Raw genomic sequence first — 17,172 nt, 5'->3', positions numbered from 1 at the left:
GCTCGAAAAACCATCTTGATTCGCGGGCGTCGCCTGTGATAGCAGACATGCGGGACCCGATCTCCTGAACGAAGCTGATTGCCTTACTGCCCAGGGAACCGGAAGTCTCAACCGCGAATGGGAGGAATTGGAACTTTTCCATAAGTGAGGAGTACTTCCGCATCTTTTTGCATTTCGCGGTTCTGACAATAGATCCAGGGGCGGATGCGGACATTAGGAAACTAATAAAAAGAATCAAATAAGAACAACATTAAAAATCATAATATTCTAATTTAGCAGTTCATTAAATAAATCAAATTTTCTTAACTTCCAACGGCTTCTCTACAAATAACCCCAACCCAAAACCACTTCCTTGTTTTCTGTGAGCGTGTTTAAACGCACTCCCCGACTTGAGTGCCTCCAACAAACTCTCCATGATCCCCTCATTCGCCCCATACTTACTCAAAGTCGCCTTCCGCTTGTTAAGCGAGTTCTTCCTACGATTCTCATTCTCCTTACGATTATTGATCTCGTCCACCGTGTCTTTAAAAATGCCACAAAATGAAAACCTTGAACTGCTTGCTGAATTTGGCAATCGACAATCTCGTTGTCCACTCCCCCGGCCTTCCACAAGGTTGATATCCACCTCTGTCGACACTGTCCAGGAGTCTTCATCCCCACACGAATGGCAACGTCCCCCCAGCGATATCTGGTCAGTCCATTCGTCCTCATGGCTGCCAACAATCTCTGGGAGTGACCAGGACAGACAACCTCGTCCTCCTCCACTCCCCACGTTTCTGGACATGTTTCTCGTTGTACCGTTTCTGGCACTCCACTCTGCTTCAATTGGACATGTACAGACTCAGTCACGTAGAATAACATTCTAACCTTTCTTGAAGGACACTCGGTCACCCAAACACAGACTGTCCACTACTTCCAGCAAAATGTCATCCTCGGCTGACCCCCACGTCCTGCATACTCCACACAAACCACCTGTTTTGATGCGATAACCGAATCTTCTGGTACCTCTGCAGACAAAAGAAGGTTTGATCTTCAGTCAGTGGGGTTTCATATTCCCCAAAATAAGATTGCATGAGGTCATAATTCAGAGGGGGCTCATATGCATTCGAGTAAGTAGGTGTATATTCCTCAATAGATTGCCAAGGGATATCTTTTGACCAAATATCTTCATAAAAGGTGTATGTATTGCCTGCCGCAAGTTGTAAACGATATTTTAACATCTCGCTCAAGACAAACAGAGAACATGTTACCAAAGAACTAACTAATCCAAATGAAGTCCTTTAACTTTTTTCTTTTGTAGTGTGGCCGATGAGTCAATTTTTAATTTGGAATCGAAATCTTCATTTCCTAAAATAGAAAAAGTTTGTCTGTTTTATGTCCACCAGTCATAAGAATATCAACCAGCAATTTTCCGAATTAGCAATCTTCATGGCTGTCAAACATTGTAAAATTTGTACTATTTACAACAAAGGAGTCGAGAATTATTACATCAAAGAAAATCAGATATTTCCTTTGATAGAACTTTTTGTCAGTTATAAAAGTTGATACCCGAAAAAATAAAAGATCGTGAGTTTATGGAAGAGGCTAAATTCTTTAAGACTGAATAATAAAAAAATTCATAAAAATGCTTGGCTTCAGTTTAAACAAAAATAAATCAAAATTGGTGATGGAGTCTATGAAGCAAGGACACGTTGGGGACGTAATTCGCAAAAGATAAAGAAAAACTATCAAAGTCAACATGTTAGCAAATACAAGTTGATTTCTTTAGTCTAAATCAGTGATTCTCAAGTGCGGCCCCTAGGATTTAATTGAGGGGTTTATGTTTCTATAAATATTTTATTTTTTGTCACGTTTTTTTATTTGTTGTTTTGATGTCGAATTCTAAACGTTTTCGAAAATTTTCCAAGGAAAATAGGATTTTTAAACTCATCTGGGAAGAAAAATATTTCATTATTCATTTCCAAGTAGTATTTATTCTCCGCAGAACGCAAACACGTATTTATATTGTTCGTGGAGACGTAAATTACGGCAATTTTTGCGAATTTACGTCTTTTTTATTAAAACGGCGTCAATTCCGGTTTGTTTTGAAGGTAAATTCGTAATCATTAAATATAAATAAATTTACACCTGCTCTCTGTGGTAATGCCTACTCTGTTGAGTGCCTGCAAAGACTCCTTTGTGTTTTATCAAATTTGTTGCAACTGTGATAGACAGGTGGAATGTGCATCTACACTACAACAAATGCGCTATAGGCGAGGTTAAATTAGAGAGGGGCATATTACAGGGCGACAGCATGTCTCCGCTGCTGTTTGTTCTCTGCCTAGAACCGCTGAGTAGATTTCTCACTGGTCGATTCAAACAAATGTCGATCGAACATGAAGGAGGATGTTTTAGCACCAACCACCTCATGTTCATAGACGACATTAAATTGTTCGCTCGGTCTTGAGAGATCCTCCACTCAATGGGCAAAGTCTTGGAAGGTTTCATGAAGGCCGTGGGGCTGGAACTCAACTACAACAAGTCGGCGACTAACAACCCTGTGTGCGGTGACCTAGTCAAAGTCTCGGAGGAACCCCAACGGTATAAGTATCTTGGTGTGGTTGAGAGCCGAGCGAAATTGAACGAGTACGCCATCCCATTGCGAGTACGCGATCTACTAGGTTGTTCTGATCGAATTCGAACCGAGAGATGAAATGGACCTTATTTTCCGAAGAGTACTCCGAGAGAATCACAAAAATTGCTGCAGTCCTGAGATGCCACAAATCCAACAAATCACAGTCATTCACCACCGACCAGAGGGTGGCAAAGTCCTTGTAAAAATCCTTGATTTCTGGGAAGGAAGTGTGGATTGTGGCTGTTATGTAATTTATTAACTTGTCCTTTCCGTTGTTGCTGGGGATGTTGCAGATCTGCTTTTAACTAACAGTTTTACTTTCTCGACAGAACTTATTCTGAATCCGACGGCAGGGGCCCTCCGTCTGTAGTTCATGTAATTCCCAATGGCCAGGATTACCTATGTCAAAAACTTGGCCTTACTTCAATGACTTGGGTCAGTTTTTTGGAGTTCATTACGCTGTCAATGGCTGACTTTAATAAAAAACTGGTCTTCTTTAAGAAGGTCGGCTGCCGACTCCTTACCACTGATGTACTTCCTAAAAGTTTCGATCTTTCAAAAATAGTCAATATATTCACCTCCTCCTTGATGGGAGTGATTTGGCGGAGAATTTCAAGGCTCTCCATCTCCTGGAGATGTTTCTCATACCTAATTGTTTCATTTCTCGACAACCTGTCCAAGGATTAAGTCAGGCATTCTCAACCTTTTTTGTTCATCACCCCCTTAGATATTTTATCGCCCCCTTCTCCACATACAATTTAAAAATTTTTGGGCATTGTCCCTTAATTGGTTGTTTTTTGTACATAACTCAAAAATCAAAATATAAAATAATAAATCAAATGTAAAAAATTGAATTTTTATTAAAAATTATTAGTGAGACCCTTGATATTGATGTTTACTCGCTAAATATTCTATGTCGGGTTTAATTCTGCTCAACTTTAGGCGTATATCGCCTCTATAACACACTTCCAGTCTATTTCTTTCACATTGTGTATTATGATTGACAAAACTAAATCCACTTTCAACTAAATAAGTGGTAGGGAATGTCAATAGTACATTACTCATTTCCTTCCATAAATTTGGAAATTTCATTTGTAGATCTTTTGATTGCCAAAATTTAGAGATACCATCCTGTTGAAATCTGTGAATATATTCTTCATTATATTTCAATTCAATTATCTCTTCTTGGATTGTTTCGTTCATATCTTCTGGCACACATGAAAACGGATCAATCATCCATGCTTCAAATTCAAAATCAAACGAATCTTTGAATCTAAGAGATATATCCGCTTCTAGTTCCGTCAAATGTTGACAATATGTCATAATATTGCTTTGACTAAAATATTTACTTATCTCAGATAGTTGTGAAATGTTTCCAAACTGATTTATAAAAAAATTATGTCGATAAAGCAATAATTTTCTTGCAAATGTTTTCATTATTCTTTTGCAATCAATCATGTTGACAAAATTTCCTTGAAGAATAGTAATTTCATATAAATTTTGTAAAAATGCAATTCAAATAGAATATATCATTTTTTCGTGAAATTATCTCTTCTGCCAAAACCAAGTCTTCTTCAGTCTGCAAAAATGCGACTATTGCATCATAAAAATTAACAAATCTTTCTAAAGCAATTCCTTTTGAAAGCCATCTTACTTCCGTGTGTAATAAAAGTCGAATAAAATCTTCACCAGCATCCTTACAAAACTTTCTAAAAAGACGATCACATTTGCTTCGTGTTTTTATTCTGTTAATTGTTTTAATTAAAATATTGATGTAAATCAGGACATATAGTCTGATGTAAATCAGGACATATAGTCTTCGATACCAGTTGATGGCGATGTAAAATACAATGAACCGTAATGACCCATGGATAAAGATTGATGTAAATCAGGACATATAGTCTTCGATACCAGTTGATGGCGATGTAAAATACAATGAACCGTAATGACCCATGGATAATCTTTTTAATAAGAGAAACAAATCCCTTATATCTTCCAACCATTGACATAGCACCATCAGTCGCACAGGAAACCAAATTTTCAAATAATATTCCATTTGTTTCAAAAAACCCTTTTACTACGGAATATATTGACATTCCAGTTGTACAGGTTTCCAATAATTCGACAAACAATAAATCCTCATTTAATACACATTCATTATCGAAATACCTAAATTTTATTAAAACTTCGAAAATAACCTCACAAATCCCATTTTATTAAGCGGCAACGAACCGGCTAAAAATCAAAAAAATTCAAGAAAGATCTATCAACCTACTGAAGAACCATACCGATAGGGAAATTGTCCATAGAACACTGGAGTCTCTCGTAGAGGCAAATGGGGGGGATCGTGGAAATGGACCACAAACAATTCACCGTACATACAGAAAGTGTGTGGGGTCAAGGTCGGAACATCGTGAAAAGATGGCTCGACTGTTGAGAAATGTCGGAATCACCTGAACGTGTTAGTTAATGGTTAAGAAGGTGATTTTGTTTGGCTTAAATAATAATAATAATTAAAACAGCTTTACTATCTACAATGACGCTTTCATCAATTTGTAATGAAAACTTACTTTGCTTCAGTCTTTCAATAAGGATTTCCTTTACATTGTCACCCATTTCATCAATTCTTCGACGAATCGAATCATTGCTAAGAGGTAGACTTTTAATAATTTTAGAAGCATCTTGATGCATTACATCCGATATTATTACTTCCAGTGATGGAATTATTACATTTTCTGCGATAGTATGAGAACTGGAAGTTTTCGCAATAATTTCAGCAATTTTATAAGAAGCGATGTGCCCACCCACAACTACATATAAATAAATGTTAAATAAATAACCATCATGTAATGCCTACCGAAAAAGGACTTCTAGATCTAAGACCCTGGGACATCGTCGTCTCAGGGCGATCATGCGGGCAGGATCGAACCTTTCAGTAGGATCTCCCTCGTTCAGATCGGCGATCACAGGGATTATTATAGTTAACTGGCTTACCCGTCTTTGGTCTTTAATAAATAAATAAATTATATTATGTGACATGGGCGACTATGTCGCTATGGGCAGCCTGTCCTTATACGTGTTTCTATGGAAACCGTAGAAAACGTATTAAATATTGAATATAGCAATTTATATATGGAAGAGTGTAGATTAATCAATTATTCTAATTAAAAATTGCATTTGAATTATCTTTTAAAAATGGCTTACCCAAAAGTATATTAATTTTAACAGCGTGGTTTCTCACACTTTGTGATGTTTGGGTTTAAGGGTTACGTCAGAAATATTAACGAATACAATCAAATTAAGGAAGCGTTAATCGGGATATTCCCGGAGGATATGCATGCTCGAAGCAAACGCCGGTTTGCCAAAAAAGAAAAACAAGGAAGAAATCATCAACGGGGAGATAAAAACAAGGCACCGAAGTGTCTCTTTCCATGCGTATCCACAATTGTAGTCATAGTTGACGACACTTCTCCAAGACCATCCGAACAAACTAAACGTTGGAAAACTACAATTTGACGAGACAGCTTAAGGCAGTGGTTCTCAACCTGGGGTCCGCGAAAGATTCCAGGGGGTCCGCGAGATTTTTCTGAAACTTTATTTAAATGTTTCTATTTAATGATAACAATTTTAAATTAATATATAATAGAATTAAATCATAATTAATAATAATCATAATTAATATATTATATTATTTATTTCAGGTGGTAGAACAAATAAAAACTTCATGCCATCAAAATTTCGCTATACAAGTTGATGAATCCACCGATGTAGCGAACTGTGCTCAATTAATAATATTTGCTCGTTATGTCTATGACGGAGATTTTAAAGAGGAATTTTTATTTTCCTATTCGCTTGAATCGACCACTAAAGGAGAAGATATTTTTCAAGCAATTTCTATGTTTTTTGACAGTGTTGGGTTATCTTGGAATAATGTATGTTGTTGCACAACCGATGGAGCTCCAGCAATGCTTGGCTTTCATTCTGGCTTTAGAGACCAAGTTAGACTTGCTAACCAGGAAACGAAACATATGCATTGTATGCTACATCGATATGCACTTGCTGCAAAAACATTACCTTCAGATTTAAGATATGTTCTCGATGATGTCGTACATATCATAAATTATATTAAAAAGAGTGCTTTAAATTCGCGCATTTTCAGACTTATTTGCGAAGAATTTGAAAAGGATGGAAAGGCTTTGTTATTCCACACTGAGGTGAGATGGCTATCTCGGGGAAACATTTTTGCCAGAGTTTTTTCTTTGAGGAATGAATTATCTGAATATTTTATTCGCGAAAACAATTCCAAATCATCGGAATTTATTTCGAAATTAATGGATAGTTCATGGCTATCTAAACTTGCTTACTTGAGAGATGTCTTCTCTCGTATAAATTCACTCAACAAATCGCTTCAGGGAAGACATGAAACAATAATTGATTTTGTGGATAAAATTAAGTTTGTTAACTGTTTCATATTAATTATTAGTGCTTTTTTGATAAAGTTAACACTGTGGAAAGAAAAAGTAAAACTAAATAATTTTACTATGTTTGAATCTTTTGAAGAACAATCTGTAAATATAGATGCATTTGAAATCAAAAAAATAACCGAACTTATTTATGCACATTTAACATATCTAAAACAAGAAGTAAATAAATACTTTCCAGAATTGAACGAAATTGATTTGAAATTCATTCGTACACCATTCAGTGTTGATCCACGTTTGGTCGATGAAAATATCGAAGAGGCTTTTATTGACATGATCAATAATTCAAACGCAAGAGATTTGTATGAAAAACTTGCTTTATCAAGATTTTGAGTGCGAAATGTGTAAGCATTATCCTTCCGTAAGCGCAAATGCATTAAATTTGTTGCTTATATTCCCGACAACATATTTATGCGAACATGGCTTCTCAGCACTTCTCAATATAAAAAATAATCATCGCGCAAGACTGAATATTGAAGATGACATCAGGGTTTGCTTGTCGACAACCGAGCCTCTTATTGAAAAAATTGCCTCGAAAAAACAATATCAACCTTCTCACTAATTTTCTCTATTGATTTAATAATAAATTTTGTTTTTAGATAAGTAAAATTTTTTTGACAAACAACTTAATAAATATGTAGGGGGTCCGCGAAATTTTTCATTTACTAACAAGGGGTCCGCGGACAAAAAAGGTTGAGAACCACTGGCTTAAGGTTTGGAAATTAGATTTTGAATATATTTATGTTGTCATTTGCCAACGTTAGGGTCTGGGTTAAAGTTAAAGTTGTTACAAACTTGCAAACAATTTGATGTAAATTATAATTTGCTAATGTTGCAATTTATATTATCAAAAATAAAAATAATTCACGTTATAATTTACATGTGTTTTGGACGTCTCAAGACCCTGAGAACGCACAATCCTCTGGAGACGAGATGGCTCCTCCAGAACGTGTCCCAAGCAATAGTGAGGGGAAACTGGATCGCCATCAGTTCTTCTGCTTTACATACATTAGTTTAACTTGATTAAATTTTCATTGGAATAAATTAACAATCATTAAAAAAAAATTTACTAGTGTTGTAAATAATTTTACTATTTTAAAGCAAGCATTTTTCAAATATAAAACATCATTTTTTCAAAAATTTAAAGTTCAATCATTATTTCGGAACGCTTGCCTCTATATTAGTTGGCCTTTTAGTAAATATTTGCTAAGTAGTTGCCATAGAAACACGTAAAGGACAGGTTGCCTATATGGGTCTGATCACTAGGGCAACCAAAAGTCATATAAGTCATATTATTTTTTATTGGTCATATTGATGTTATTTCTATAATTAATAAACTATTATTATATTTTTTAATAGTTTTATTAATTTTTTTAGGTCTTATAGGTCATATTTTATGCCGTTAGGTCATATTATTTTTTTATGTCATATTTTTTTTGTCAGGTCATATTTATATTTATTAAATCATATATTTTTATTAATCTTTGTTTAAATTTTGACAATAACACGTTTTCACACGTTTTGGTAGTTGGCCGCTTAAATATTATAGATTTTTACATGCCGAAACAAAAGCAATCTAACAATCAAAAGTTAAATAAAATAATTAAACGATACCCGTCTGAATTTCAGATTGATTCAGCCGGACGTTTATTTTGTTTGAAATGCTCAGTTTTTGTTAATTTTACGAAAACGTTTAATGTGGTGCAGCACAGGGAAACTACCCGGCATAAAAAGGAACAGACAAAATTTCAAACGCAACTCAACACTCCTCCGAAACTTGAAGCAAAGAAAAATTTCGGAATTTGCTTAGTCGAAATGATGACGAAGGCGAATATACCTTTTTACAAAATAAGAAATGAACACTTTATTAATTTTTTTAATAATCTCGGATTTACTGTTCCCAGCGAAAGTTGGTGCAGAAATATAGTTCCAGATTTGCAATATCAATTGATTGAAATGCTTAAAACAATTATGATATAAAAAGGGAAAATTTTTATTATTTATTTCTGATGCTGCCCGTTATATGACTTTAGCAGCGAGTACATTGAAGGTTATGTATATTAAAATGATTCATATAACTTGTTTTGCTCATCTTCTGCACAATTGTGCATTAAAGATTAGAGCACATTATAAATATATTGACGACTTAATCTTGTCTATCAAAATGTCGATTGTAAAAAATCCCTCCCGGAGGAGTCTTTTTACAGTTATTGGACTTCCACCTGATGTTGTTCTAACAAGATGGGGCAGCTGGTCGGACGCAGCAAAATATTATAGTCGACATCTTTCAAGAGTTCGCGAAATTGTCTTATCCTATCCAAATTGTGGAAAGATTGTGATGAATGCGAAAAATGCTGTTAGCTCTGAAAATTTGGAGAAAAATCTGGCAGAGTTAATGGCTTCATACAACCCTATTATTGATGAAATCAGAAAATGCCAAGAAAAATTTTATACAATTAAAGATGCAGTTGAATTCATTGATTCCGTTAATTTTGGTGAGGATAATTGTGACATCAACAAGTATTTTTTAAAGCGGATAAGTATGTTACCATGGACGAATATTAAAAATGCTAGAATTTCTAGTATTTCTCCAGAAACATTTATTTACTTATGGAAATGTCCTTCAACATCAATATCTGCAGAAAGAAGCTTTTCTATGCTGAATAAATTGCTCGAAAAGGATAGAAACTTCAAGCCAGAAAATATTAAATATTATATGATGCAATATTATAATAAATTCATTGATTGAAATGTTTAATTTTTTCATATTTTCAAATTCAGAATATCTAAAAATCAAAATTCGATAGGTCATATTTTGATTTTTTAGGTCATATTTTAATATTTTTAAGTTATATTTTAGAATTTTAAAGTCATAAAGTCATATTTTTTACGGTCATATTTAACTTTTTAAGGTCATATTTCTGGTTGCCCTACTGATCACCCATGTCACATATTAAAATTCGAATATTTTATTAAATATATTATCGCCCCCCTGTACAAAATTTTCGCCCCTAGGGGGCGATTCGCTCCCGGTTGAGAACACCTGGATTAAGTGATCTGGTCGATTCTGTTCCAAATGGTCTGAATTGCGATTGCTTACTATAGTGGGGTGGTCTACCAATGTTTCGTTGTCGGTCGGTGGAAAGAAGACTCATGCTCGGTAACTGTTGGCTCTTGGTTGAGGTTTTCCCTTCTCTTTTTCGATAAAAAATTTGATTTCGATTTCTTCCAGGTCGAGGTGCTGGATTGAGTTTTCTAGTTTGTTACCTCGTACACTTCTTCGTCGTTTATTCCATCAAAAATTTTGTTTTTGATGTTTTCCTGTTGATTGCATTCCAGTGGATGTTTGGCAGTGGTTTCCTCGCCGTGGGAATATTTTTTGTTTTTATGCCTGCAATAATCACTCATAAATAACTCCTCCGCGATGACCCCGGGGGAGGAGGAGGCGGAGGAGCCTCACCAGTCTGCATAAAACCACGTTAATATACCTTATTCAGCGGCAGAGGAGATAAAGGGGTCATATCAGTATGCATAAAACCACGTGAATATACTTTATTGGGCGATGGGGAAGTAACTGGACATTGTATCTCCTCCTTTGGGAAAGAAGGGACTGAAAATTGATGGTTCGGGAGGGACTTCTTGGAAGTGTCCGAGTCTTTTATAATCTTAATAATAAAATGGTATGGTGTGTGTCTGTCTGTCTGTCTGTGTGTCTGTCTGTCTGTCTGTCTGTCTGTGCACACCCACATTCAAATTGTTACAAACCAGATCAATAAAAAAATTATTTTCTGCGTTTTTGTTAAAATGAACAACAAGAAAGTCCTCGACTCACATGATGTGGTCCCCCAAAACCTTCAAGGTAAAAAATTAAAAAAATTATTTTCTGCGTTTTTGTTAAAATGAACAACAAGAAAGTCCTCGACTCACATGATGTGGTCCCCCAAAACTTTCAAGCCAAAAAATTAAAAAAATTATTTTCTGCGTTTTTGTTAAAATAAACAACAAGAAAGTCCTCGACTCACATGATGTGGTCCCCCAAAACCTTCAAGCCAAAAAATTAAAAAAAATTATTTTCTGCGTTTTTGTTAAAATGAACAACAAGAAAGTCCTCGACTCACATGATGTGGTCCCCCAAAACTTTCAAGCCAAAAAATTAAAAAAATTATTTTCTGCGTTTTTGTTAAAATGAACAACAAGAAAGTCCTCGACTCACATGATGTGGTCCCCCAAAACCTTCAAGCCAAAAATTAAAAAAAATTATTTTCTGCGGTTTGTTAAAATGAACAACAAGAAAGTCCTCGACTCACATGATGTGGTCCCCCAAAACCTTCAAGCCAAAAAATTAAAAAAAATTATTTTCTGCGTTTTTGTTAAAATGAACAACAAGAAAGTCCTCGACTCACATGATGTGGTCCCCCAAAACCTTCAAGCCAAAAAATTAAAAAAAATTATTTTCTGCGTTTTTGTTAAAATGAACAACAAGAAAGTCCTCGACTCACATGATGTGGTCCCTCAAAACCTTCAAGCCAAAAAAAAAAAAAATTATTTTCTGCGTTTTTGTTAAAATGAACAACAAGAAAGTCCTCGACTCACATGATGTGGTCCCTCAAAACCTTCAAGCCAAAAAATTTAAAAAAAATTATTTTCTGCGTTTTTGTTAAATGAACAACAAGAAAGTCCTCGACTCACATGATGTGGTCCCCCAAAACCTTCAAGCCCAAAAATTAAAAAAAAATATTTTCTGCGTTTTTGTTAAAATGAACGACAAGAAAGTCCTCGACTCACATGATGAGGTCCTCCACAACCTTCAAGCCTCGTGAGGCCATTAATTAGCTTAGCTATCTTTTTTCGATGACATAAATTCTTTTTTGTTAAATTTTCGTTAAAAAAATAAAATAAAAGCTCTAATTGTTATCGACCATGAATAGACTGTGCAATTATCAGATTTTGAAAACCACTAAAAAGGAAAAAGCAAAAATTATTAGAGATTTACATAATTGATTCTTTTTAACTGCCGAAACTGACAAATTCGATTATGCTACTGTTTAGATTTCTTAAAAGATAGAGGCAAATAAAATTTAAATTAGTCATGTAAATTTCAATTTGCCTATATTTAAATCTCCTTGATTTAACAGGCTTTAATTTTTTTCCTTATAATACTACAAAGATGAAGCTGATTATCATTTTCTTTACCGAAACAGACAAGTTCGATTATGCTAAAGTTTCAATTCCTTTAAACATAGAGGCAATTAAGTATAATGGCTTTGATTGGATAATACACTTTACATAAATTTCACTAAATAAATTTACGTAGAAAATTTAATATAAATTACTGATTCGCGTTTACAAAATCATAAGCATGTCCTATAAAGAGAGATCTGAGAATGTTAACAAACAAGAGAATATGAACCATATAACAAAAAAAGAGAAACGAGGGAAGATGTGCTTAAATGGTGAGGGAACTTAGACAACAGCTGAACAAGGTCAGGACTGCTGTTAGACTCAACTACGGGTAATAGAATTATGCATTCTAGGTTAATTGTTTGGGATGAATGTACGATGGCTCATAAAGGCGCATTCAAGCAGTTGACCGAACATATAGAGATATCAAGAATTGTAGCGACCATTTGTTTGGGGGAGCATTAGTTGTATTGGCAGGTGATTTTAGACAGACGCTGCCAATTATTCAAAGAGGGACGCCTGCGGATGAATTGAATGCCTGCCTCAAATCGTCATATTTGTGGACACACGTGAAAAAGGTAAGCTTAGATGTAAATGTACATGCACATTTACAAGGCGTTAATAGCATATTCCCACAAATCCCTCTAGATATTGGAAATGGGGCAATCACTTCAGAAATGCACGACCAGAAAATTAGGCTACCGGAAGAATTATGTATTTTCGTAGAAACAGCAGAAGAATTATTGAATGCCGTCTATTCCGAACTATCTGAACACTACGTGAATTTCGACTGGCTGCGTGAACGAGCTATATCAGCTCCACTTAATGATGAGGTACTTAATATAAATTTAGATTTATTAATGAAAATCCCTGGCAGAGAAAGAATATATAAATCGGTCGACGTTATTATGGACCATGAAAGGGCCTGCGATAGATTTAAGAGACTACAATTTCCGCTGAAGATAAGTTTTGCTATGACAATAAACAAGGCCCAGGGACAGTCTTTAAAGGTAGTAGGCTTATTTTTAGAGAACGAGTGCTTTTCACATGGCCAGCTGTATGTGGGGTGCTCAAGGGTAGGTAGAAGAGAAATTTATTTATATTTGCCAAGGATGGACGGACTGCAAACATCGTTTATCCACAGGCCTTAGAATAAGGTTATATCAAAGCAGGTCGCATTTATATATCTACATAAATTTATAGTTATTTAAGGAAACTGCGAGCGTAGCGAGCAGGGCCTCCGCAGGAGCTAGCTCGCAGTGAGCGAAGCGAACTGCTGAGCTAGTGGATATCTAAAATGGGTTGTTTTGGAGTACATAGGTCTTGTGGAATGGTTTGAGAGAGTCCTAAGAATTACTACTTTGGGGGACCACTTTGATGAGACAGTCCTTGACTGACTTATAATCCATATAGCGTGCCTTTGTGGGTAATGTGAGGCTGCAGTTCTTCAAATTAATTTTTTGACTTTTTTACATTGATTGAACTTGTCTAGTCTGCTCTGAAAATTGAGTTTGTTGTCCTGGTAGTGCTGGATGGCCTTGGAGGCCGGATGCTATTTGTGTCAGTCGTGCTATTCCTTGCTCTGTTTTGACAAAAGTGGCAATAAAATCGGGAATTTTGTGACTTATGCAGAGTCTGACTTTGTTCTTTAATTTTTTATTATTTTTTAAGGAAAATGTTTTTATTTTAATTGATCCAAGTTCGTTTACTAGAACATTAAAGTCAGCTTGTTTATGAAAGGTCGTGTAACTATGAATTAAGCATATTTTTAGTCTGTTGTTGTATGGAAAGAAGTTGATTTAGTAGGAAATCTGATCTTTGCTGTTTTAGAAGAATGCATTAATTCTTTAAAAATTTCTGTAAGGATGGATTAGTATCTCTATATTAGTGTATGTAAAAAGGGATTCGAAATGTTTGAGATCAAACGGGTGGATACGGTCATTTCGCTTGAAGGAAAAATCGTAAAACACAGTTATTTAAGTACCATAGGTAAAACTGAGCCATAGAATTTACCGAGCAATAAAATTTTTAAAATGAAAAGATCATTAAAAAAAATCATTAAATTGTTGTTCTTTTTTAATTAATTTATACGTTCGAGTAAATTCATTTTGATAAAAAAGGATTTCAATTTTTAAAGTACAGTAAAGTCTCTCGAATTCGCCAATTTCGGGGATCGGCAAAATCTGGCGGATTCGAAAGACTTATCGATTTTTTAATCCATTAATAATTTAAATTATAAACTTTATTAATTTTTTTTTAAATAAAAATAACCAATAACTACAAGTTAATTAATTAAAAGCTTCAAGGGCGGGAAGCCGACGCGATCGAGAAAGAGTTAGAGCGTACTATCGCAAGGGATATCCGCTCGAAAAACCATCTCGATTCGCGGGCGTCGCCTGTGATGGCAGACATGCGGGACCCGATCTCCTGATTTAAATTATTAAGCCAAAATAATTAATTAAAAACAAAAAAATCAGTAAGTTTCGACTTGTTTCTTCTTAGAGTTTGGATCATTGAAGATCCAATGTTTTCAATATACTCAAGATTTTCTATATTAAAGAATTTAGCTTTATAGCCAGATTTAATGGTTTTACAAACACTCTTAGACGGTATCATTTTGTAAAATAAGCCAGTTTCATCGGCATTATAAACATTTTGAGCTCCGTAAAGACTGATTTTATTTTTGATTAATTCAATGAAATCTGATACTAAATTAGGGTCAAAATTTGGAGTTGCAGATTCTCCATGCATATTACGTAATTTCAAACCATTCCTCTTTTTAAATTTAACTAACCACCCTTTGCTTCCTTTGAATTCAGTAATCCCGAGATTCAATGCAAAGGCTTTTGCTTTCTCAGTAATAATCCTATCATTTAAAATGGCTCCTTTAAGATCCATTGAATTGACCCAAGCAATAGTATTATCATCGATTTCAGCAAACTTTAAATATTGTTTGCGGGAAATTTCAGATCTTAGGTTATGAAACATAATGTTAGATCCTCTTTTAATTTTCAGATCATCAATAGATCGGCGAGAAACAGGCAAGTTGTATTTTTTTGAAAAAATCTCAGAAATTTTGAGTGAAGATAATTCATTATTTGTTTGAATAAACTTCAAAATCTCAATTTTTTGATTGTTTTTTAGTCTTGTACAGTTACGTTTCATTAATACAACAACAAAGACAGATGTAACGTGTTAATAAATTGATTATATATCAGTAAATTTAATTAAAAAAATTATTTAAAATTAGGACACATGGCGGATTCATTATAAAAAATATGGCGGATTCGAGAATTTGGCGGATTCGAGAATTTTTTCTAGGAAAAATGGCGGATAAGAGAATTTATTAATTATAATTGGCGGATTCGAGGGTATGGCGGATTCGAGAGACTTTACTGTATTTTGAATGTTTTTTTCGAATTTACAAGAGAATTTGTTCTTTTAAGTTCTATTCTCATCATCAATGGTTAAAAAACCAGAATGACTATTAAAGTAGTCGCCATTTCATTTAATTCCGCCAATTTTTGAATTGATGAATTTATTTTGATCAACTAAAATTATTTAAAAATTAAAACCTATTTTTAATTATTTTTTGGCAGACACTTTTAGAAAAGACAGATTTATAGAAATTCGATTTAACCACAAAATATTTTAAATATCCAAATCCTTAAAATATTATGTCACAAGCCAATAAAAAATATTGAAATTTCAAAATTGAGATTAATAAACTTAATTAAAATTGGGTTTTTTAATTTTCATACGGTAAAAATGACCATCTTTTCTAATCTTGATGTTTTTTATTTTATGAAATTTAAATATTTGTGCAAAAAATACATTTGTATAAAAATGGACAAATTTCTGATTATTTTATAAAGCTTCGTAGATTAAATTTGAAAATAGATCCTAACTTATAACAGGAAACTAATAAAAAGAATAAAAATAAGAACACACGTTAAAAATCATAATATTCTACTTTGAAAGTTCATTAAATAAATCAAATTTTCTTAACTTCCAACGGCTTCTCTACAAATAACCCCAACCCAAAACCATTTCCTCGTTTTCTGTGAGCGTGTTTAAACGCACTCCCCGACTTGAGTGCCTCCAACAAACTCTCCATGATCCCCTCATTCGCATCATACTTACTAAAAGTCGCCTTCCGCTTGTTAAGCGAGTTCTTCCTACGATTCTCATTCTCCTTACGCTGATTGATCTCGTCCACCGTGTCCTTAAAAATGCCACAAAATGAAAACCTTAAACTGCTTACTGAATTTAGCAATCGACTCCAAAATTGCAGTACAAGAAGTAGATCGTGAAGAAAGCGCAAAAAACTTGAACATCGAGTTGACCGAGTCGTCCATCCGTGACTTCATGTCCACAATAAGTTCTTGTTGGGGGATAACCTTCTCATAAAAGTCCTCAAAATCACCCAAATCACCAACTTGGAAAACGTCGACAAAATAGTCTCCCTCGACTAGTGACTCGTAGTTGGGGATAAGCGTTGCCAATCTGTTCAGATTTCGTTCATATTGAGAAATAGACTGACAGATTACGTCAATACTCACTATCATGTTTTATCACTGTCCTACCATTGGCCGCACTCCTCACCGATACAAGATCCTCCCCAAAGGTCAGGCTCTCCGGACATTTCTTCTCGACAGTCTCGACCAAGAAATGCATAAACGAAGTTGTTCCGTCGGCCGAACGAGTGTCCACCAACTGGAATCACCACGGAAATATACTCGGGGCAGAATATTGATGTCAAATCCGTAAGTTTCCGCGTTCCGAGTGTTGAGGTTGAGGATGTTCCCAATAAGGAGAACTACTTCCATCACTTGGGACAACTTGAGGGACTCCATTACTTGTCCACATGCCTCTGTCATGGTCGCAATAGCCTGA

At 34.7% G+C, this 17,172-nt stretch overlaps 1 protein-coding gene across 1 annotated transcript; it reads right to left on the bottom strand.

Annotated features, from left to right (window-relative positions):
* Positions 1 to 14,730: 14,730 nt before the first annotated feature.
* LOC115231956 (jerky protein homolog-like) lies at positions 14,731 to 15,264 on the bottom strand. Its single transcript, XM_029801837.1, has one exon. The coding sequence runs from the start codon at positions 15,262 to 15,264 to the stop codon at positions 14,731 to 14,733; it is 534 nt and encodes a 177-aa protein (XP_029657697.1).
* Between the last annotated feature and the right edge of the window lie 1,908 nt (positions 15,265 to 17,172).

Source organism: Octopus sinensis, unplaced genomic scaffold (genome assembly GCF_006345805.1).
Source record: "Octopus sinensis unplaced genomic scaffold, ASM634580v1 Contig18963, whole genome shotgun sequence".
Lineage (NCBI taxonomy): Eukaryota > Metazoa > Mollusca > Cephalopoda > Octopoda > Octopodidae > Octopus > Octopus sinensis.
The sequence above is the reverse complement of the archived record's forward strand: the minus strand, read 5'-3'. Positions and strand labels throughout refer to the sequence as shown.

Excerpts from the sequence above, each read along its gene's own strand:
- LOC115231956 (XM_029801837.1), bottom strand. The coding sequence starts at position 15,264 with ATGTTTCATAACCTAAGATCTGAAATTTCCCGCAAACAATATTTAAAG.